The sequence below is a fragment of the Halictus rubicundus genome, chromosome 1 (assembly GCF_050948215.1).
Source record: "Halictus rubicundus isolate RS-2024b chromosome 1, iyHalRubi1_principal, whole genome shotgun sequence".
Classification (NCBI taxonomy): domain Eukaryota; kingdom Metazoa; phylum Arthropoda; class Insecta; order Hymenoptera; family Halictidae; genus Halictus; species Halictus rubicundus.
In genome coordinates, this window is record NC_135149.1 from 27,810,825 (window position 1) to 27,834,251 (window position 23,427).

General features: G+C 35.0%; 5 protein-coding genes and 1 long non-coding RNA gene across 9 annotated transcripts; 3 read left to right on the top strand and 3 right to left on the bottom strand.

The window, feature by feature from the left end:
• Nucleotides 1–25: 25 nt before the first annotated feature.
• On the top strand, nt 26–2,106 carry LOC143359950 (odorant receptor 13a-like). The gene is made up of 9 exons (XM_076798388.1): nt 26–201; nt 276–428; nt 499–688; nt 949–1,101; nt 1,173–1,273; nt 1,333–1,432; nt 1,510–1,614; nt 1,699–1,854; nt 1,966–2,106. Exons 1-9 carry the CDS (start codon nt 26–28, stop codon nt 2,023–2,025), a joined length of 1,194 nt encoding a protein of 397 aa, XP_076654503.1. The 3' UTR covers nt 2,026–2,106.
• A 6-nt stretch (nt 2,107–2,112) lies between these two features.
• On the bottom strand, nt 2,113–13,585 carry LOC143359925 (serine/threonine-protein kinase ATR). The gene is made up of 35 exons (XM_076798318.1): nt 13,363–13,585; nt 13,004–13,206; nt 11,555–12,941; nt 11,333–11,497; nt 10,784–11,269; nt 10,544–10,721; nt 10,228–10,473; nt 10,041–10,157; nt 9,841–9,963; nt 9,525–9,772; nt 9,236–9,457; nt 8,993–9,164; nt 8,798–8,924; nt 8,483–8,607; nt 8,246–8,406; nt 8,016–8,176; nt 7,758–7,951; nt 7,605–7,689; nt 7,191–7,336; nt 7,007–7,123; nt 6,804–6,943; nt 6,213–6,437; nt 5,731–5,991; nt 5,433–5,658; nt 5,091–5,275; nt 4,823–5,019; nt 4,587–4,759; nt 4,301–4,444; nt 4,068–4,225; nt 3,556–3,787; nt 3,359–3,497; nt 3,084–3,198; nt 2,850–3,003; nt 2,357–2,593; nt 2,113–2,295 (listed from the first exon to the last, which is right to left on the bottom strand). The coding sequence occupies exons 1-35, from the start codon at nt 13,404–13,406 to the stop codon at nt 2,113–2,115; spliced, it is 7,476 nt and encodes a 2,491-aa protein (XP_076654433.1). The 5' UTR covers nt 13,407–13,585.
• LOC143359971 (uncharacterized) lies at nt 4,098–8,162 on the top strand. The gene is made up of 3 exons (XR_013083187.1): nt 4,098–4,182; nt 4,391–4,625; nt 8,065–8,162. It is a non-coding gene; the product is annotated as an uncharacterized LOC143359971 (long non-coding RNA).
• Nucleotides 13,586–13,699: 114 nt separating the features above from the next.
• Hmg-2 (High mobility group protein 2) lies at nt 13,700–16,276 on the top strand. Of its 3 annotated transcripts, none has more exons than XM_076798410.1 (7): nt 13,700–13,946; nt 14,048–14,208; nt 14,288–14,471; nt 14,541–14,820; nt 14,904–14,985; nt 15,067–15,282; nt 15,703–16,276. In XM_076798410.1, the coding sequence occupies exons 2-7, from the start codon at nt 14,118–14,120 to the stop codon at nt 15,837–15,839; spliced, it is 990 nt and encodes a 329-aa protein (XP_076654525.1). In that variant the 5' UTR covers nt 13,700–13,946; nt 14,048–14,117; the 3' UTR covers nt 15,840–16,276. The 3 variants fall into 3 exon arrangements, with proteins under 3 accessions (XP_076654525.1, XP_076654534.1, XP_076654515.1); XM_076798419.1 differs by having other exon boundaries at nt 13,700–13,898; nt 13,988–14,208; XM_076798400.1 differs by having other exon boundaries at nt 13,700–14,208.
• LOC143359930 (protein MMS22-like) lies at nt 16,202–21,261 on the bottom strand. The gene is made up of 20 exons (XM_076798331.1): nt 21,115–21,261; nt 20,739–21,045; nt 20,532–20,666; nt 20,305–20,458; nt 20,064–20,249; nt 19,878–19,991; nt 19,592–19,789; nt 19,268–19,515; nt 19,107–19,204; nt 18,852–19,027; nt 18,620–18,778; nt 18,329–18,557; nt 18,032–18,260; nt 17,861–17,957; nt 17,601–17,795; nt 17,356–17,529; nt 16,923–17,276; nt 16,654–16,856; nt 16,395–16,583; nt 16,202–16,333 (listed from the first exon to the last, which is right to left on the bottom strand). The coding sequence occupies exons 2-20, from the start codon at nt 20,951–20,953 to the stop codon at nt 16,279–16,281; spliced, it is 3,408 nt and encodes a 1,135-aa protein (XP_076654446.1). The 5' UTR covers nt 20,954–21,045; nt 21,115–21,261; the 3' UTR covers nt 16,202–16,278.
• A 106-nt stretch (nt 21,262–21,367) lies between these two features.
• Nucleotides 21,368–23,373, bottom strand: LOC143359990 (uncharacterized). 2 transcript variants are annotated; one of them, XM_076798470.1, is made up of 4 exons: nt 22,596–22,804; nt 22,023–22,515; nt 21,653–21,954; nt 21,368–21,577 (listed from the first exon to the last, which is right to left on the bottom strand). In XM_076798470.1, the coding sequence occupies exons 2-4, from the start codon at nt 22,069–22,071 to the stop codon at nt 21,392–21,394; spliced, it is 537 nt and encodes a 178-aa protein (XP_076654585.1). In that variant the 5' UTR covers nt 22,072–22,515; nt 22,596–22,804; the 3' UTR covers nt 21,368–21,391. The 2 variants fall into 2 exon arrangements, 1 of the variants encoding a protein (XP_076654585.1); XR_013083192.1 differs by lacking the exon at nt 21,368–21,577 and having other exon boundaries at nt 21,852–21,954; nt 22,074–22,515; nt 22,596–23,373.
• Between the last annotated feature and the right edge of the window lie 54 nt (nt 23,374–23,427).

Genomic DNA, 23,427 nt, shown 5'->3' on the forward strand with positions numbered 1-23,427 from the left:
AACTATTTTTTGAGATTAAAATATAATGAATGTTGAAAACTATATATCCATAAATCTGCTCGTTCTAAAATTTGTTGGACTTTATCCAATAAATATTATAAGATATATTATATCCGTTTGTTGCATTATACTTATTTTTGTACCACTAGCAGCGCACATTTATAAAAATTTGGACAGTCTGAACATTCTTTTGGAAACAAGGTTTGAACGTGATTGATTATAAATTAATTCGTGCTTGGTCTGAATGGAATTGTTAACTATTAACTTCTTTGCAGTTCTGTTTTACTGACTATATCACTTGCTATATTGAAGTCGTTAATCTGGTTTTCGAAGAGAAAAAAATTGGAATTGTTTATCGACTTCATGTTAACAGATTATTGGAGAATAGGCGAAACTACCGTTTTTGAACACTTACAGGAATATGCAATGTAAATGATTTTGAGTGTTAAAGAGTGTAATATATTATTTAAATACATTATGTGTAATACACTGTTTCAGACGTGCTAAAAAAGTTACGAAGAGCTATCTGTTCTTAATAGTTAATGCGTTACTATTTTTCTTCAGTGTGCCTATCATTGAAATAATTTTTAACGCAGCTTATGTTTCGAACAATAACTCGACTGTTTTAAGGGACTTTCCATTTGTTGCATCGTATCCTTTGGCTTTTTATAACTTTCCATTCTATGAGGTATTATTTGTAGTGGTGTGCGAGAACCCGAAAGTGTCGGGTCGGGAAGAGTCGAAAATTTTATTCTATATATTCTATAATTTTAAATATTAGGGAATTTAGGATATCCCGAAATTTTTGAGAATTCGACTTTTCTCGACTCGTCCTGACCATTTTTTGGTTCGCGCATACCTCTAATTATTTGCCATTTCTTACTCTTATTGTAAATATATTGTCAGAAAATTTAATTTGACTATATGTACAATTATATATGTATATAGGCAGTTTATGTATCTCAAATGGTGGCAACAAGTGTTTGTGGTTTGATGATTCTTGCGACCGATACTTTGATCGCAAGTGCCTTGCTCCACACGTGTGGCCATTTTCAAATACTTAAAGAGAACTTAAAGCAAGTAGACTCGGAGATTTACTGTGTACGTATAAAATCATTCACATTACACCCTGACTAAACAATGATCTAAAAAAAAAATATAATGTCTTGTAGTTAAGTAATTTAAAAAACAATTCAGAAAGCATAAGTGCTAGTTTGTACAGAATAAAAATACGAGTAGCGCATATTATTAAGCATCATCAAGTAATACTATGGTAAGTTGATTTAATACTTGTAAGCAAGTTGGTTTCTTATTTGGTCTAATAAAATTTAGGTTTTGTGATAATATGGAAAAGAACTTTCATCTGATGCTGTTGATGCAAACTATGGCCAGTAGTCTTATACTCTGTTTTGTCGCTTTACAAGTTTCTACAGTGAGCACCATTTCGAAATTATTAACTTTCTATGCAGAGTATATTCTACTGTCTATTATTTGTTTCTTTGATTATAGACTTTAATGGATCATTCTAAGGTAATGAAATACGCTTCCCATTTGATGATGGCACTTTTCCAATTACTGCTTTTCTGTTTTCCGGGAGATATCTTAATCTCTCAGGTAAAATGATTTTCGAACAAATTAAGTCATACTATTCTATATAAAATAATATCTTTAATCTGAAGTTATTATTTATTGTAACAGAGTAGTGGAATAAGTCAAGCTGTATACTCTATACAGTGGTATAGAATGTCGGCTTTCCTTAGGTGTGAAACATCGATGGTCATGTTACGTTCGCAAAAACCCAGTTACATTACCGCAGGGAAACTGTACATTATGCATTTAGAAAACTTCAGTGCGGTAAAAGTTGCTTTACAGATCTACGTATAAAAATTTATAAAATACTTAATATCATATAATGCCGATTTCGACGTACAGCCATTACATACATTATTTCTATACATTTTGTAGACTCTCAGTACTGCACTATCATACTTCATGATGTTCCGAAGCTTCAATGTGGAAGCTTAAGACTCAAGAATCGATTTTTGTAATTCGGGATATTCGACGATTATTGTATTATATACAAATGTTGAATGGTCAAGTATTAATTACTCTTTACATGTACGCACCCCAACCCAAATACATTTGACAAAGATTATCGATGTTTGTTGCTTCCAGAATCAAATGATTGATTTGCCCCTCAACGCTCAGATTTAGCGCGATGTTTTCCAACTTCTTCCCATGCGATCGGATCAGGCCTTTCAATCGCTGTTCTATATTTTTTATATGTTCCACAGCCTAAAATATTTTTATAATAATTGATCTTGTACACAATCTACGGAACTCTTGCGCGTTTTACCTTTTCATTTGTTTTCTCACCGCCCTCACAGGTTTGATTTTTATTCCAGCTGACCAGTGGATCGTAAACGAACGGAGTTAGTACACTTAGCAACGTGCTGCTTTGTTGCCGTAGGACCCTCATAGTAGTTTCACAAGCGCGTCTAAATGGTCCCTCAATTTTTAATGGTCCCATAGCGTCCACCATGTTATGCGTTAAACGAAATGGCACTCGCTCTGGCCAGTCGAATTGTTCCCCCTGATAAATTACATTCGACATTGTAAATATCCAGTCGTTCGTTATAATGAGTACAATATTTAATTAGTAAACTGCGGATCTTTATGCAAAATAAAAACTGTTTGCATTGATCGTAAGAAACAGGAGGCCGATAGAAATTTTATTCTTTCTTTAGAAACTTAAATTCTCTTCATCTTTCCACTATTTTAAGTTTTAGCTGCTCATTTTCGTCGCAAATGCATAAAACCCGAAGTCTATTAATTAGCATCGTGCATACCCTATTGAATAAACAGTTGAAATCCACGTGCACACTGTCTCCGCATTTAGAGTCGTACAGTATGTTCTCCCCATGCCGATCTCCTAAACCAAGAATGTATCCCACCATGGACATAACTGCTGTGGTTCGAATGTACGCGGTACGTGCCTCGTACCTGTATAACAAAAATTTACTTTGTCTTATACTTGAATAGTAAGTTATTTCAATGTTTGTAGAATTAATTATAAATTTTACCATCCTAATGGGTCAGGGAATGTAAGACGGAACCAGTCTCCGAAAACGGATGGATGTCGTGGCAAGAGTTGCTCTAAAAACACCTTTCTCTTCTTCTCCAGAGGATGTTCAAGCTCTGCAATGCAACAATGAGGTAAGTAAATTTCAACGTGCATTACAATATTTCTTATGTGGCTTCTATTGTTAGTAATTGATGCTGCCATTTTTTATTTTGCCTGAAGATCTGTATTCTAACAATGATAGACTTTGTAGATAGATGATAGATCTTTGCTCACCGCATGCCATGCTTTTGAACTCCTTTCTTGAAACTATAAGACCTCGTTCTTTATACAAATTGATTATAACCGGTCTAAAGCCTACTAGATTCGGCACCCATTCTATTAGACCGCATTCTTCATTTAAAGGTACAACGCTCTGAAAAGAGAAACACGCATTAGGAGGTGGTCATTGTCTCATATTTTAAAAAACTTACGTATGTTCGAATGTACAATCTTCTTTGGCGAGACTCTGGATCGTTCTGGAGATATTTATTTACTATATCGTTGAACTCCATTAATCTGAAATCTCTACGTAAATCGTCCTTCGGTTTGCACATGAATAGATATTGTTTACCATCCGATCCTTTCAACGCAATGCGACGCGGCCTCTGAAGAGATGGCATAATGGCTACATTTTGCTCTATCCCCGATATATGCACCCAATTTCTAGATAATAAATAATATACAAGGATTGTTGCAAATGGTTGTTTCGGAAATTCTTTTTTGAACAGAACTAATTTTTGTTACTCTTGTGTTGTCACTATAAGCACTTAAAAACTTATTTTCATCCGTTCATTAGTTCAGCCGTAATTTAATGAAAATAAATTTTTAAGATTTCGAAAAATCCTTTGAGATATGTTATCACTGAAGACTACGACGTATCCAAATTTGAACAAATTCCGAAACAGTGTGGCCCAAACAGTTTCACACAAGTTTGTTCACTTACGTTGAAAATGGATTATGGTTCTCTAGTGACACACCCTTGGAGGGTAGATGAAGCTGCTTAAATTTAGTCGTTGGCATCATAATTGGGCTGAAGTCTCTGTGTGCAAGTAGACGAGGTAGATTTCGCGACAATTGGCTGACTGTAGTGGTCTGGACACCCTGTTGCAAAATTAATAAAATGCATAATACTAAGTAATACTTGAGTAATTTTAATACAATACGCTCGTTACTCACATCCGGTATTGCTTTATTGGATAACTCAATTAGTCTCTCCCACAGTTCATGAAAGTCCTTGATGAGTTTCAGCATTTCCTCTGTTTTCAGTTTGGAATTGTTTAGAATAGCTTTGCAACGTCTCTGCCGCGCAGGATAGGAAGACTGGAAGAAATATATCGACTCGATGTATCATGTTGTTGCATATGAAATTTCTGATTTCAAAGTGCAAATGTTATAAAGCGTTTTGTTCAAGCGTTTTAGTCTTACCAATACATTCGAGTTCCTAGTACTTATGAGAACTCACGTTAATAACTGACGCCATCATCCACAAGCAGTGTTGAGGGTAACCATGAATCAACTTCACCAGTATTGTACAAAGCGTGTTCTGCACTTCTACCGATGGATGGCATATTCTAGACACAAGCTGGCTGAATGCAGTCAGCCACATAAATATCGGCAGCCGTTCCTGATACACTTCTATATTGCAAAAATAGTCAATGAAGTTTCCTGTGAATTTCTAAATTACCCATTTATACTCACCCATGATTTTCGTCATTTTTAATAACGCATCTCGACGATATCTCCTAATTTCTTCGCTGATTTGAGTAGATCGGGACGTTACACGAGAAGCAAAATCCAGCCATATAGTCAACATTCTTGGCATAGACTGATGAATATATTTGCAACCATATTGCAGTGATTTTCCGTAGAAATTCATAGTGTGTACTTGCAAATCCCTGGAGCAATTTTGCATTGATTACGTTACTTTTATATAAATACTTTTACATGAAATGTAAGACGATACTACCTTCCTTTCTTGTCCTTTTCTTCGTCAGACAGTCTGTCTATGACAGACTCATAATATTGAGCACAGGAGAGTAAACTTTTCTCCCATTCTCTCCAAACCTCGATAGCCTCCTTGTAATTCATAATGTTAGCATCGGTATCCACGTTCACCGTTTCATCGTTGTATTTCGCGTACAGAAGTTTCGCCTGTAGATAAACAAAAATTAACCGGTAGCAGTCGATTAACGACTCTGAGGCGCCACTAAAAAATGCTGTATCATTCAATATAGTTAATATAGTTCCGAGTACAAAGGGTTAATGTAATATGGATTCTTAATAGTATTTTACATTGTTGCATACGAACCTTCGCGCATTGTTTTCTTTCTTCGACGCATTCCGACGACGATAATGTTTTGTAGAACGTAGATGGCTTGAAACAGCTTGAGAAGCATCGCTCTAATGTCGTGAAAGCGTCTTCCTGGCAGCCTTTCTGCCAATACAATTGAGCCTGTTCTATGTAGAGCTGTTGCAATGGACAGGAGTCACTAGCTGACAGAATGTACATGTACGCTTGTTGGTGCAATCCTCTCCTAACGAGCCAAAATAATTTTTAAATTACAATAATAAGAGAATTATTCGAACTCATTAACGAAAATTCGTACTTCCTCGCGATTTTGGCGCTCTTAAGCCAAATCTTCCCTATCTCCTGTTTAAGCACGGAATTTTCTCTGTTGTTAATTTGTTTATCCAACTGAACTGCCAAGTCTAGAGTGGCTCTACGCATGCTTAACACAAATTCCACTCCACGGGAAGATCTAACAAGCTGACCACGCTTCTCCCATTCTTCGAATATCATTGGGAGCTGGTGTATGTCTGTCAGCATCGTCGACACTGCCTTATCGAACTCGTTTAATATATGTAGCCTGTTATCAATCATAGAAAATTGTGACATTTTTCATTGTAACCCTTCATAATGAATAGACAGCGGATCTCTATGCGAAATAAAAATGTTTCACACGAATTGCAACGAACTGGAGTGAAATAGAAATTTATTTTCTTTCTTAATAAATTTAATAGCTACTCATTTTTGGCATAAATGCATAAAATCCGCTGGCTAGTAACGAATAACTGGTGAGATACTTGCTTCATTATGTAGGAGTAACATTGTTGGTAAGCTCCAGGACGTGAAGCATCCTCCAACAGCATTACTAAATTTTTTTTTAATGATAGTAAGTCTGGTTTCACGCTTTGCTTGAGATCTTCTAAAATACTGTGCTTTATATTCTTCTGTGAAGTGTCATCTAGCCTGGTGAAATGAGCTAATCTCCAGAAAGGCTCGTTTTCGGTCATCAATGGTTCCAACTCTGGTCTAAAGTGAAAACAACATATTTTTATTAAATGGAATAATTATTTAACCCTTAGCACTGGCACTATAGCAAAATTGCTATAAGATTGTTCAAAATATTGTTTGTATTATAAACATTTAACTGTTATAATATGAGGTATTACAGTTTTCTGTCGATATAAGGCGATGGCTTGAAACGGCTTTCGACGTATTGCGGATAAAGGTACTATGGGTCCTATGGATAGAGATTTTCTTGTTTTGGAAAGAACATCATCGTCTAATATCGAAAGAAAACTGTATATCAGTTTCATATGCATAGAAGGAAGAAATCATGTAGAATGGAAATGTTCTAGGTCTTCTAGCAAAGAGTTAATAATTTGACACAGGTACCTGCTGCTCAAAACTCCTTCGGTAATATGCTTTGCAGTGAATGGCTGATCGAGACCAAGATAGCATTGAATCATGCCTTGCAGATACGTGTGCTTCAATGCCTTTTTTTGTGCTAATCTTTCGTAGCACGTAGCTGCGTCCTATAAATTTTATTATTTTTAAAACAAGAATATTAATATTCTCAAAGATAAGTCCTATGTTACCTGAAGCTGCCCATTAACTTCGTGAGCCAAGATTAATTGTTGAACTGTTGGCGTGTGATCTTGAGAAGCTAGTATACCAGATATACCATCTGGCTCATCCAACTGTGCATATATTTTCTGAAACAGTAAACAAAGTTGAAAATTTCTAGAATTATTTTCGCGCGTCAAAGATATACATACTTACAGCCAGCAATCCACCTTCCATGGGTTCAGACAATCCCTTATTGGAGGAAGTCATGTGCTTTTCCAAATACATTAGAGCTCTATGATATTCTCTGGACTGATAACAGCCTTCGGCTACTATCAGCGAATTCAATTTTTCACAAAAGTCTAAAATATTAATAGATATTAATAATTACATGAACATTTGGCGGTCAACCCTTCGGGGACGACGGTGGATTGTTATATGGTGTTACAGATGTTATAATCGTTTCTTGATGATTTAAACTTTCTTATATTTTTCTTAGCTACCTTCAAATTCTAGAAAGGGAACAATAGTGCATGGAAACACATCGCACCTAATAATCTGACCATCTATAATCAATTTTGACGTCTTCCCAGAAGGGTTAATAATTTATGTCGAATTGAAATGACTTACTTTCTACAGCCTTGTATTTATCATTGCGATTCAGTCGTTGCTCCCATAGCCATCTTTGTAAATGATCTAGTATTGAAAATACGATCTGTCCGAAAATTCGAAAACCAATTATTTATGGAATTGCGATAATATTGTCTTGTTAAATTGAAATACCTGTGCGCAACGAGTGCGTCTAGTTTCCTCCGAAATTCTTGTCTCGTCCGCTTTAATGCTGTGTCCATTTCTAAGCGGTCGATGACGGGACAATTCAGGATCAAGAGTAGGCTTTTTTCGAACATCAATTATTGTCAGCATTTCCTCTCGTAATTTTACGTGTTCTTGCTCTGTGCCATTTGTTATTATGTACGCTGGTAAAACGAAATATTAAACGCTATTATACAAGCTCCTAAAATAATTCTTTTATCAACTTACACACAACATGAGGCAAACAAAATGTTAATATTTTTATGTCTCTCTTCAGGGCCAATTTGCAAGCACGCAGTACACTGTTGAGTCTTTCATCTTGAATGTTGTTGAACATACTACAGAGCCAATTGTAGGCCCAATTTTCGACAGAGGAGCCAGCTTCGGAACTGCAGAAACAAAATCACACTTCAATAGAATATAATTTACGCGAGATCATGATTGCGTTCTGTGTTTACCCATAAATAGGATGAGGAAACATTTTATCGTCACTCACGGCAGCTATTTTGTAATGTGATGTTAAAAAGGGAAATATGATTTGCCTGGTGGTCAAAGGTAGGCTGTTCCACAGTTCACTGTTCTTGCCTTTAGGTGTGATCTCGTATGCTCTTAAAATTTCCTATAAAAATGCATAATTTTAAGCATGCATAGACAATACCGTATACATACTGTTTATAAATTATCAAAATAGAAACCTGAATGGCAAGTGAGAAACAATCCATACTCTGACTACTCTTTTGCATTTGAAAGGCCCGCACATGTTCGAAGAGCATAGCACAGGCGAACTCTTCGTTCATATCGGAGATAAATTTACAATCGTCTGTAATTAAAAAAATATTGTTATAAGTTTGGAGAATACTGACCGTATTTTATCATTAGGTTTACGGAACGCGATATATATTATAAAAAGAATGGCTAAAAATGTGGACAAATACATTCCCGTTATTTTTATAAAGCAATGTAAAACAGTCACTTTTAGTGTTCTGTAAGCCTAATGTTAATATTAATACCTCTAGAGATTATTCGACGTGGCAAGAGGCTCGGCTCGATGGCACCTAATTCTCCTAAACATTCCCCGTACAATAAGCGTATGTTTTCATCTTTGTGCTGGCATCCAATTAACAGCGTGTCTAACAACTAAAAGAATATTATTGATTGATAACGTTTATAATCGCTGTATCTATAATTTTGTAAGGTATTTTTACCTCAACTATCAACGGATGGATATCCGTTTCGCTCAGAATCATTTGATTCAGTGCACTCCGATGTTCTGCCAAGAATTTTTGCAAATACGTCAAAGCTCTAGACCTCACTTCATCCGTTTCATGCGTGATACGTTTCAGCCATAACTTCAAATTCGCTTCGAAACCTTCGGGTCTAAAAGGATGAAGTGTAATCATTAAGCTGGTTATTTTATATTCGATACAGAAAAATCTGTTCTTGCATACCTGGCTTGCAAAACACGTGCCTTAATTATAGTTGTAATTTCGTCGGGAAGATCTACATCGTCTACGAAAAATAATTCTGCGATATGATTCGAATTTTCTTCATTGCACTCGACGACGAGGAATTTTAACATCTCAATGATTTTTTCGGGATAGATTTTTAACAACGATATTAACGATATGCATATGGTTGGTAGTAGCGGGCCAAGTTCTTTGATAACTATGCTGCAAAAGGAATAGGATAATTATGCTTTAAGATACATCGCATGCTTTCGTATTCCCTTTTACGTACTTATGGATGAACGCGTTCCATGCATCACATATGAGAGGTCCAAAACCTGGTCTCTTGAATCCCAGAGAAGTTCTCAGCGTGGCTAAAATTTTGTATCTTAATGGACTCAAGTATTCTGGCCCCATACATCTCATTAGTGTGGCCAGAGATGCGAGTGCAGACTGCTGCGTCTGCTCGTCCGATTTTGAGCCAAGCTTTATATCAAAATTTACTAGTATACCGTGCAAACGTAAATTCAAGTAAGATTCCTGCAAATATTTTAATTTATTTTTACACTAAACTGCAACTATAAATACTATTGAACATGCAAACTTACAATTCCTTTGTGTGTAATATAATTCTTCTCCGAACTATTGTCATAATCAGAAATGATTTTCAACAATCCAATCACTTTTTCGGGAGACTCATGAAAATACAACATTAGTTCCTCAAATATGCCCTGTAAATGATATTTGTGGAAAATATTAAAATTGAACTTTAATAATACACATTTTTTCAAACTTATTTGTACATTACCATAAATGATTGTCTTGTTAATAGAGACAAATTCATCTGCGTGATACTCGATACTAATCTCAAACATTCTGCGGCGGTACCAAGAGACATATTTAGAAATGCGTAACTACAAATGTACTGGAAAGAGAAATTATAATTATCATGTAATCATTGGAAGAGACATCATGTTTGTATTTTATATACCTACGGGAAAGTATTCTTTTAACATCTGTTTTTCGTCCATACTGACTAACTCTGCTATATCGCGCAACAAGGCCTTTGCGTGCGGTACATTGACACCGAAAGAAAGTAAAAAGCAAACTGCATAATGACCGTCTTTGCGCAACAATTGACGCGATCCCTCGTATCCAATGCACTTTGCAACACGGTGTATCGAGGTGGCCACATTGTATGAATATTTTATAAAATTGTGCACTGCACATTGCATTATGAGCTGAAATTAATAGGATTACGTGAAAATATAGTATCGTGCATTTTAGTTTTTAATTTTAATATATACATACCTTAAGCAAATCTTTTTTATATCTAACATATAACACTTTGGTTGAAACGTTTAATAATTTGGCATAGTCACTATAGGCAGCTGATGCAAACGCGACTGCTGCCGGAGATGATGTAGAATATAGTATAGAGACAAGGAATATGTTTAAAATTCGCCTCTCAGCAATATACAATGGAACACTGAAAATAAATAGTTCATAATTGATCTCAACGAAATTTAAATCACTTCAAATTAATCTTACCTTGCAAAATTTTTAGCTGTAAAAAGTAAGCTCTCGTGAAGCGCATGATTGGAACTTTTAACAGCTTTCATAAGTGCACTTGCCATAGTATTAATTATTAAATCAACAAATTCTTCCAATGATGCAGGTACATCGTACTCTAAAGATACGACCGACTTCTTTGTTATATTTATTTTATTATTTAATATTCCTTTTATTGCTGTGGCAATGTTAGAACGAGTCGTGATGTTTTCGTCTTCTATGTACGAAGACCACACCTTAGCTATTTCATTTTCATTAAACGAATTTATATGATTCGAAAATGATAATATATTTTCAGAAATGCGTAAACGCACCGAAGGAAAGTTTGATGATAATAAACTAAAATATGAACTCAAGAGATTATCGTTTTCTTTTGAAACATAATAGGCAGTAGGATTTACATCGCTTTCAACATTATCAGTGCAACATTTGCATTGTATTTTCCATTTTGTATTGTCTGAATCTCTGAAAAGAAAGAACAATTTGTTTAATAATCTGTGCCTTCAAAGAGAATGATTAAGATATTACCTTACAAAATTTGCATGTCCGGATAAGTAACAACTTGTTGTACCCAAGACGATTACAAGTCTCTCGTGAACTTGTTCTTTTTTCAACTGCAACGCAGGTTGAAGAACGTATTTCGCGATATCTTCGAATTTGATTTCTCGTTTTCTTAGGAGAAGCACACTATTCCTGTAAATATCTCATTTTTATAAACATATACAAACTTTCAGACATAAAAATACTTACTTCAATGCTGCAACTGCTAAGTCGCTTCTACCATTCGATACACAAGTATTTAAGATTTTCAATACTTCCATTCCAGTACCAAATTCACAAAGAGCTTCAAGGCATCTTAACTTTGTTGCAATGTCTAGAGAATCTGCTGCTTCTTTCACATGATTATTAATTATTTCCGCAGGCATTTCAATTTGTTTAATAAATGGCAGTGTCAATAATCTTTGGAGAACATCCTTATTCGATTCATTATGTGCCACCATAAGTATGAAGCATTCGAAAATGATTTGTCTCTGCTGGCACTGTCCACACTGTAGATTCTGCACGAGTATTTTCAAAATATCATCTAAATCAGTTGCATACAAATTCATTGGTAATTTCAGCTCGTTCAACCAACTCTGTAATACACCTGATGCTCTCAAAATGTGAACGCATTTTTCTAATTTGTTTGATTGAGCTGCAGAGATCAGTTCATTTCTTATTAACTTCCATGGTTCGCAGAAATCGCTGACTAAATTACTGCTGCTAGAATTGCGCCTGATCTCGGTGAGAATACAGCGGTTGAAAATGACAATGAAATCTGGGCAGTGTTCGAAATATGAAATAAATTCTCTTGTCTCGGAGAGTGTAAAAACTCTTGGTTCTCTGATAAAGTACTGCCTAATTTTATTACATATTATTTCTTTCAGATTTTCCATAGCTTTAACGTTATCTCCATGTTTGATTAGTTCGTGAACCATAAGGTGAATGATTTGAAAGCATAATTCAATACTATTTGGAAATACTGGAGAGGACTGAATAAATCGCGCAAGTATCTGTACAAACTCATATAATTGATTTCTTTGTAATGCTTGAGAAGTCAGCCATATGGGAATCAGTTTCACAATTTCGATAAAGTGGAGTATTAAACTCTCGAGTTCCTGTCTATTCATTAACGAAAATTCGACTATTTTCATGCACAGATCCAGCGCCACAATCTTTACGTTTGGAACAGATACAACGAGTATTCTCAACATAGCGTCTGAAAGTAGTTTTTCATTCCACACTGAAACTCCAGTCTTCTCGATAATTTTCAAAATGGATATTTGTACTTGCGGTACATCGGAATACTTTATCGTAACTGGGAATGCTTGTAGATTCAAATTCTCTATGCTTCCTTTGTCAGCATTGAATTTGGCTAATGTAAGTTCCTTCCCGTATCCACTTGTTTCATAAAATTCTAATATCTCTTGAAGAATATTTATATATTCGACGCTAATGACTTCAAACATTGTTACATGATGTCTAGATAATATTCTAAGCATACAGGCTTGAATCTCTATGCTGTTCGCAAGAATTTCATTGCTCAAAGGCTCTCCAACTATGTAAAACATCGTGCCAAAAAGCCAAGTAGTAAATGCTGCAAAAAACAATACGATAAAACTCTATTCAATACTTGCACGTGTTATGTCATTTTCTCACCTGCATATTGACACTGTAGTGCATCATTTTGCAATCCGTTAGTGTACGGAGGAACCAAAACCGTGGTTAAAGTAGCAGAGCCCTTTAATATTGATTCTAAAAGGGATCGAAGCATTTGTTCTGCAGTTGCATTTTTCAAATCGGAGAAGATTGCGATAATGGGGCTGTTAATGAATTTCCATACAGAATCGGCCACTGTTATGCTGAAAATAGATCAGTATATTGTAACAATTTAAAATAAAATGAGGTAATATTTTCGATTTATTTCACAACGTTAAAAGCGAGATCCTATTTCTTGAATGAAAATTAGTAGCGCGAGGAAAGACATGAATTAAAACGAATGATACGAAATGATTTACCTGTTACTGCTCTGTAGAATAATCGAATTATCATTTACTTCCATCTTACATCATTAGTGCCGACGTCGTTGTTCGCAATGGACAAAATTAAAGGTTTCATCGTAACATCGTGAAACAACTGTTGAACATTGCGCTAAATAGTGATCGCCGTTCACACGTGATTTAGACAATGTTCCCTCATGTTTTGTTGAACGGAGGCTCGAATTGAAATCGGCACTTTTCATTCGACGAAGGTGCACTACCCGCGGCCAGCGGCCTAGAGTCTAGGGTTTTAATTCAGCGGTAAAATCATCAACTTTGAATTAGCGTCATCCGAGATCTCTCCATGAGGAGTCGGCTTTAGTGTTTATGCCAACCAAACTTAATGATTATGTATTTTTCTCCGCACGTTATTTCTGTTATGAACAATTAATTTCTGCTCGTGAAATACACACCGCTGTGCAACACCGGTCATGATTTAGCGCAGCGTCTCGTTTCCCATGCAATTGTAGCGGAGTGATTGTTAACATATTCACGGCTTAACCTAATACGCCAACGTAAATTTCAACCTGTGCATTAAGTTTCTGAAAAATACGCACATTACAGTAAGTATACGACGTTTTAGTAATTCGTTTGTATTTCACAGAGAACGATATTTTGCATAACCTTTCGAGCGATACTACAACTGTTGCATCAAACTCAACAGGATCAGTTATGAACCTTAATTGAAACCAAATCAGACATTGCTGTAAAATAATAGTATACAATTGTGTAAAATGAGTGAAAGTGCTCCAGTTAACGATGTGTCCGAAAGCAATGGTGGGCCTGAGCAACCGACTTTCAATGGAGAATCCGAAGAGCATATGAGTAATTTTGAATCTGTTCAGTTTCAAATGTATACATATATTTATTGCTTTTCTATTGAAAATGATAATTTTTGCACTAGATAAATCACCTGTGAGTGCGGAAGACAAAGCACCTGACTCTGTGTGTGACAATGGGGTGAAGAAGAACAATACAAGCTCTGGTATTGGAAGTAATACGACTAGTACAACTAATAGATCGAAAAAGCGTAAGAAAGCTCCTAGAGATGCAACTGCTCCGAAGCAGCCACTCACAGGATATTTTAGGTATTGTATTTATGTAGCCAATATATTAGACTGGTGTGAAAGTATACATGTTAATGAACTCTGATATAGGTTCTTAAACGACCGAAGAGAAAAAGTACGGAACGACAATCCGACTCTATCATTTGCTGAAATCACAAAGCTTCTTGCCTCGGAATGGAGCACATTACCAACTGATCTAAAGCAACAATATTTAGATGCAGCTGAACAAGACAAAGAACGTTACAATCGCGAGTTTAGCGACTATAAACAGACAGAAGCATATCGGTTGTTCAACGAGAAACAATCTCTGGAGAAACAGCAAGAAAATAAGAAAGAAAGGAATGGGACTGACGTCAATTCTGAGCAAAACGTATTACATATCTTTTTCTTTTGAATAACGGTTTACGCATTGTTCTTATGCTTATTTTAACGTATTTTTTTTTTTTCTCTTAGGACATTCAACAGGAGAAAGACAATGATTTCACAGGCTTTGATATTCCCATTTTTACAGAAGAATTCTTAGATCACAATAAAGGTGAGTAAAATATATAAGAAATATACAAATTTTTTCGCTCGTGCTTAGATCAATATTTACAGTAAACTTTTATGTTCCCAGCGTGTGAAGCGGAACTAAGGCAATTAAGAAAAGCAACGTCGGATTACGAGGCTCAGAACGCTGTTCTTCAACGGCATGTGGACAGTCTGTATGCAGCTGTAAATCGTTTGGAGTCTGAAACAAACCAACAACGCACAACAAATCAAGCTTTACAGCGTCATTTGGATTCTCTTCGTTCACAGTTAGCTGGTTGCTTCGCGACAGTACCTCTTCCAGGTTGGATTAACACATAATACAGGATGTCCCGAAAATCGTAATAACATTTGGCGAACCTGCAGAATAGCTGCCTACCTTTTGATTTCAATGATTTTACGTATTTATGACAAAAACGAGCTTCGAGCAATTTCAAACTGTAAAAAGATTGTTTGACAGTTTGTTGAAATGTTGAGATTTATAACGTATCCAAAAAGTATCTAAATCAGAAGGCGGGTAACTGCTCCGCAGGTTCATACATTTTCACGAGTTTGAAAAATGCTACAATTTTTGGGAAACCCTGTATAAAAGAATGAAATACTCAAAGATCATAATCATCTTCCTATTACTAAAATAGAATCTGATTTTGCCGATGGTTCAGATCTCTGAAGCTGTTACATTAGTAGTTCACCTTGATTAATGAAAGTAATTCTTTGATTTTAGGTACACACGAAGGCGCAACCTTACAAAATATCGACAGTTACGTCGAAAGATTAGAATCATTATTAAACGGCAACACCGAACAGTCTCTAAGAAATGCTGTGCGCAGTGCTGTGTCTCGTCTCGAATTAATTGGATGACGATCGCCCCCCGGTAGTACAACTACTGCGTCACTGAAGCATCATCGTTCGAGACACTCACATCGAAAATAGAGAAAGAGAAAAAAAACAAAAAGTGACTGTGTTGTTTTTTACATGTTTTGTAAAATACAATTCTTTCCTTCGAAACAGATATGATCATTATGAGTCGGTGATACTTATGTACGCTTCGTAGCTCGACGATTACAACATATCTGTACCATATGTAACATTAAAAACATTCTTTCTCGGTCATAGTTTTATGTTCGTACATTATTCTTTAGGTGAGTATAATTTATAAAATATAATTTCATACAAATATGTACACGAACACAGCTATTCGTTTATACAACAAATATACATACTGGATTTGTAGCTTAATATGGAGAAGTATCTTCATGGTACTGTCGATTATTTATTAATAAATTTTTTTAAACTTATACTACTGATTCGCTTTTATGTTTTTCATAGCATTTTGCAGTTGATTCCAGGAATACCTGTAACGTTAATGTTTAGATAATGATTGCGAAAATTTATATTCGGTAGAATATATATTACCTGAAAGATGCCGCGTTCGGGCGACGATTCCTCTCCAAATCAATTAAGGTACGTTCAATTTTTGGCGATAAACATTGTAATATCTCGATCCTCACCGATAAAACTAATTGCAAAAATTCGAAAGTGCCATGCTGGTTTGTTGTAATTAATTTTTGAACGGTGTTGAATATCGCAGTATTGAACTTCTCTCTGAAATTGTTACTTTCATGAAATATAGTCCCAGAATCTTTGTAAACCCAAGAATAGTGATGATACTGACTGTAAAGTATGGCTTTCTTTGTAATACGGATTTCTGACAATATTTCTCACGAACTCTAAAGTGTGTTGTTTATGTGGATGATAATCGTGAACTTTTATGTAGCCTCCAATAATATAAGGTGTACAAATTAAAATAATATATTCTATTACATGACTGGCGTAATCTTTTCCTCCTTTGAGCAGATTTTGTAGAAATATCATTACCTGCGTTAAATATTTCATCGTAAAATATTTTATAATAAACATCTAAAGCAAGAAATTAACACTTACCAAATAGAAATGCTTATGCAACATGTTATCGCTCGAAATGGTAAAAAAGTTCGTCATCAAGATTTCGAACACTAAATGCATAAAATCCGCTTTTGCATCTTTAAAAAATTTTAATAATGAATCGGACACTTTAAAATTGTTCGTATTATTAATTGAAGTTATTAAAAGCGGCATATATTGATCGAAGAGATCTTTTATCAGTATTTGGAGTGATATGTCACTTTTGACATTGAGAGCCTCGATGCCCAAAAGTATCATGGAGAATGTTTTTTTTCCTAAATTTTTTAGAAACGGTTGATCAGACGAAAGAACAGTTCTATTCAATAACATTTTGAACATGTTATTTGGTTGATTCTAAAAAATATTTGGATTTGTTACTATGTTTAGTACACCAATTCTCAAGCCTATTTCGTAGATAAAAAGAATTACTTACTTTTGTATAAAGCATCGTAGAGGTACAAAGAATTAATGTTCCAATGCATCTATATATCCAGAGAGCTAATTCCGAGTCTTTACTTTCTTCTGTGATCGGAGAAAGAACCCATTTTTCCAAATGATTAAAATATGATCTCCATTTTGCATCATATTGAATTCGTTCTTGTTCGGTCTGCAAACGACAATTTATTTTTATTTTTATATTAACTTATGCACTGTTCTCATGATTTTAGTGAGCTGTACTTTTAGAATATTTCGTTTCTTCATAGAGTACATGATGAACGTTAAAATGGACTCGCTGCTATCTTGGATCTCTTGGATATCCTGATTCGTTACAAACATCTGTTTTATTTCATTTAACAATAGTATGTAATCTTGTATAACTCTAATTTCATCCCCGTTTGTATCGTGACCAATGATGGAGCATTTTATCCATGCCTGAAATTCATTCAGTTTATTAATCTGTCCTTTAATGGTTTTATCAAAATGTTTTGATATTTTACTTGTATAAGTATCGTGTCGAAGTTTTTTATTTCTTTCTTCAGAGTTTCAACTGCCTGCTCTTCTTCGAGTATCAACACTAAGTAATGTCTTGTAATCCTAAAATCAAATCATTTGTTTCATAAACCATATCGTAGTTGTAGTATTAGAAATATTAAATACTGCGAGTATACCTAATATCTTTAACAATCACGGAAGACGCAAAATGCTGAAACAAAGACGTGGCCGAGTGTTTGTACTTTTTCGACGTTACTGGATTCCTCAATGCGTCCAAAGTAAATGCGACAGCAAGTTGCGAGACATCCCGATAATGGTCACCCGTAAGTGCAGGATCAAAAACGAGCTGACGCACTCTGCACGCAACGTAACACCATAAAGCGTCTAACATTTTCCCTATTCCATCTAATAAACGTACAAATTAAAATCGATGCTCCGTAAACCTTGTGTTAATGATCAACAAAAAGACGAACCTGAATTAAAAGAGTTAACGCATTTTTTAAAAATATTGACGAGCACCCTTGTCAACGTTCCCACCATTTTATTCGAACATTCTGATAAGTACCGATCTATCCAGCCACCAAGCAGCAAGTGTTCTTCCAACTCTATGGTACTGGACGATAAAATTATACTAAACACATCCACAAAGTTAATCATCATCGCTCGGGACGTGTCGTCCCTACGACAACTTATTGCATTCACCTGAAAATGATAATTAATTGTATCAAATGTACAAGCTATTAAATGTAAATTTAATGTTATACCGTGTCGATGTAACAAGGCGCTATGCTCGTAAAATTGAGCCTAAGTTCGCTGTACAATAGAAGAATAGCCAATTTTCCCTTCCAAATTAGGCTATATTTTTTGTTGTTCTCATTATTGTATTCCTTTGTTGGTGGTAAGAGATCCAACATCACCGAGCACTGTAGAAAATAAAGATCATAACAAATATATTCCATAAAAATTTACAGATTTTAATGTACACGAATAACTTACTACGTTCGTAGTATCTGCAGTAACTGCTAACGTTAAAAATAGAGAAATGAAGTTGTATAAACCTGTTACGGAAAATTCTTCCACTTTGCTTTTAGAAAACTTTGAGTAGATGCGACCTTTGATTTGATTCCAATGTTTCGTATCACTGCTACTATAATTTATTTGCAAGAAGGATCCTATAATACATCATTTACATTAAGAACACATAGATTTATGTTTTTTAATGAAGTATTGTTTTTCAAACCGGATATTTACCGAGGAAATGTAAAAACATCCCATAACTAGATTCTTTAACACATTCCGTGTTACTTAATCTGTCCCTTACTTGCTTCAGTATATCCATAGGAGTTTTCCTGTTAAAAACATCTTAACAGATCAAACAAGAATACACATAGGTACATAAATTATTTTCTTACTTTTCGACTGACAAAGTCCAAGGACCAGACGTTTGTAACAAAAATGGCTCGTCTAATCTTTTATGAAAGCAGTCCCACAGTAGCGCAATTATAGAAACTCGTGTCTGCCACCAATTTGTGACTATGGTGTTCAACAAGGGAATCATGATACGCAATTCTTCATCGATTTCATCGCGGTCCCCGTCCTTTCCACCTTTGGAAATATATGTCTTCAAGATTTTCTCTAGCTGCTCGTAATTAGGCCTAATCTTTAAAAATACGAACAAATAGTTAATGGTTTTAACGCTCGAATAATACAAAGAAAAATATATGAAATACAAATACCCTTGAACAGTTGAAGCCCAAATAGATACCATCCATGTTATATCCGTATAAAAGCGAAAGATTATAAATAATCCACAGACAAAACAATTCAGAGTTTTTACAAGGTGCCAGAGTGTAGCATAAAGATTCTTCTTTGCTGTTAGATACTCTCCTATTTAATAATCCATTAACAGCGTCATTTACGTAGTCCCAGAATGTCTATAAAAATTAATATTTTATAGAAACTATATTCATATATTCATTTTTGTCATAAATGCATCAAATCCGCAGTCTACATATTATATACCTTTGATTTCATTCTATCAGATAAACTATCGATGAATATCTGGAGCATCAGCCATAATTCACGGATGCAAGTACAATTATATGGTGTCTTCTGTTGTATATTTATTAAAGGCATCTGGAATATACTTGAAAAAATATATTAAACACATATTATATGTACGTACATCATTTCAATAGATAATCTTACCGTTTCGAATATTTTCAGTGATGTATAAATGAGATCATTAATAATTATTGTCTGAATATTTTCAAGTTCTTCCAGTTGACTCTCCATGGAGTACTGGTGGTATAAACAACGTGTGTATACCAATGAAATAAAAAACCATCGCAATTCTATGTGCATATGGTACATATGATATTCTGGTTGTTTACACTGCAACAAACAGTATCATAGATCTATTGTTTTTATCTCAGCTCTTTATACAAACCTGATTGCCTAGCTTAGAAGGTGCATAATGAAATGTGGCATCTGGGATACTTCTTAATCTACTAAGGAAACGTTTTATGGCAATAAATAACATATTAAATTCTTCTTCGACGTTTTCGTTTATAACTTGCAAAGATTGAAGGTCCCATTTTATACTAAAAAAATAATATCACGAGGAACATTTTTAGTACAATATTAATACTAGTGTTACCAAATATATTGTCTCACCTATTTAAATATCTTCGAGTGTACAAAACAAATTCACAAACAAGACGTCTTATATAATAAAAATCAGTATCATTTGCCACAGAATTAAAAACCTGATTGTAAGCCTCATGGCTACCCAATATCTTTAACTGCATGCTGAAAGAAATTCAAAGAATGTCAATGTAAGATACAATTATTTGTGAAACGAATTGAAGAAAATATTCTTACACCATGCATTTGATGAAATGTTTCAAATCCAATATGCCTGTTGATGCAGGCACATTGCAATCAAACAGTTGCACATCCACATCCAGTAACGAATTTTCATCTTGTGGGTAAAGCACATTCTCGACATCTCCAGACAAGAATAAGCTATTTCTATCCAATTCCCAATCATTACAGTTCACCTTACCATTGCAATTAAAAGTCAAACACAAATCCATCTGAACAGTACTAATAGAAGGGACAGTGTAGGAGGAAGCATCGAGTAAAATGTCATTTAATAAAAGATTCGCTTAACACACATTTTCAATACCTAAAATTATAGATTAATAGACGGTGTACATTTTTTACGTTGAATTAAGTATTGTGCAAAAATACCTACTTTATTCGTCGCAATACATGTTTAACGAATATTAGTGGAAAAAGCAGACGCTTTTTCCCAAGTTTTGGCGGTTTCGACGCAAGCACCATCTGCACAACAAATGGAAAGATACAATTACGTTTTGCATAAAAAATTGCTACTGAAATTGCAACATTTACGTTATGCAATTATCGTGCTTCTTAAACACTGTACAATTATTTTCGTACTCGAAACATATATATAGTTCAATATGAAATTAACAGGATGAGTCTTTATTATATTAATTAATTAAGTAACATTAATATGTGGTAACATTTTCAGATTCGTTAGTTAATTCCGGTGTTAAATTCTTCAACCTTTCGAGTACTCTTAACAAACGATTTCGTAAAATAATCTTCCTGGCTGCCTGAACAAAAGGTGTAATGATATAATAGTGTAGAAACGATTGCTCTACTTTAGGCGCTGTCGACACAATTTTCGGAAGCTAAAAATAAATTGAGAAACCGATTAATTTCTGAGGAATCATACACAATATTTTACAATTTGAAAGTATGAGAACCTTATGAGCAAGTCTCAAAATTCTCTGTTTTATCTTTCGACTTTTTTGTCGTTCAAAAATGTCTTCCTCGGGGATATGATTTTCCAATAAATTCTTGTAATCGCTCCATTCTTTCTCTCTTTGAATTTTTATCTCCATTATTCGTTCTTCATTAAGTTCTCGCGTCTCGTTATTCACTTTTGGTTTGTAACCAATTTTTGCCCTATCGTTCTCCTGGCGATAATTGTTTGCTTTTGCCAAAAATTCTCTTAAATTTCGAGCTTTTTGCTCTAAGACGTCTAACAAACATCGATTGAATGGTCCTAAGCAATTAAGAAAACTGTTTGATCCCTTTCTACCCGTGAATAAAATTCTACACAAAATCTGCAACCTTTTAGTTCATGCTCAGTGCACAGAGATCGAGATTTTGAAATTAACATACAATTGACGGTGTGCAGTGCATACAAAGGCAAGTAGCCACATTCTTTCAATAATGCCTTCTCTACGCTCTTGTACTCCACAATAGGCTTTATCGCGTTAGATTTCGATGTAATTATTTCTTGCAAAGTAGCCTTTGTTTTTTCCTGAGATTTCGCGCCGACTTTTGATGGCTGCACCTTGCTTTTCGTTTCCGGTTCGACTTTCTCCAATACTTCCCTTGAATTGATCGTTTCATGACGTATTGTTTAATTAAAAAAAAACTCATCTCCGTGATTATTCTTACCGCAAAAGTCCTGGCCGAGTATAAGCAGAGAAGTTTATAATGTACGGTGTTTTGCATAAGTCCGTAATGAATATACGAATTTGAAAGTTCATGCTTATATACCGTATAGGTCTATAAATCACCATTACCATTACGGGAGCTTGATTTGGTCTGACGCGGCCTAGAAAATCAAATGAAATTTTGATTTTATTGTGTATTCAAGTTACCGACAGTGGTAACAAACCGATTATGGCTGTTTACCCCATTGCGGATAGATGTCGACACAAGGATCTTTTTTCGATGGTAAAATCGCGAATGCAAATTGTTCCTTCGCGTGAGGGCATATCGGAATTTCGTAACAAGCTCTAATACAATAAACAATTACTCTCGTTATTTACGAATTTCGTAAATGATTTAACGATAAACTTACGCTTTACCGAGAGGAACATTTCCAAAATTTACATCAGTGGGGAAACAAAAATGGGTCCTAACGTTCGCGGTAATTTTAACTTTCAAAAGACGATTGTCAAAATATCGGATCTTTAATATGTCGTTGTAATTCCTCGGTTCGTCGGGAATAAACTGAACGTTGATATTGTAAACGGATCCAGGGGTTAACCACCTTGTCTGCAATAAATTAGCATTCATTAATACTTTGTGCGATACCCGTTCTAAGAACAAAGCATTTTCTTTCACTTGAGAAGCACTTCCGAACCGGAAGTAAGGGGTTTCCATTGGTAACGGTTGAATCGGGCATGGTTTAGGGAAATAATTCGTGATTTTTAGTGTTTTTTCCTGAACTTTCAGGTTTCTAGGACTGAAGGTGAAATTCAAACTTATCGGCGATGCGTTCAGGAAGCCGTTTTTCGAATCATCCTTGATCTTTGCTTTCGGCCTCAAACATAGTAACGGGTCAATTATACCGCTATCCATTAATTAACGAAATACAACGTTGATTTAGAACAGACGGAACAGCTCTATTTATTTACAACAAAACAGGAAACAGATGAAAGATAACTTATCACTTCACGCGATTATATTTTCCTGTACATCACGTTCACTGCCGAACAATCATCCCCAAAAAATCATACAA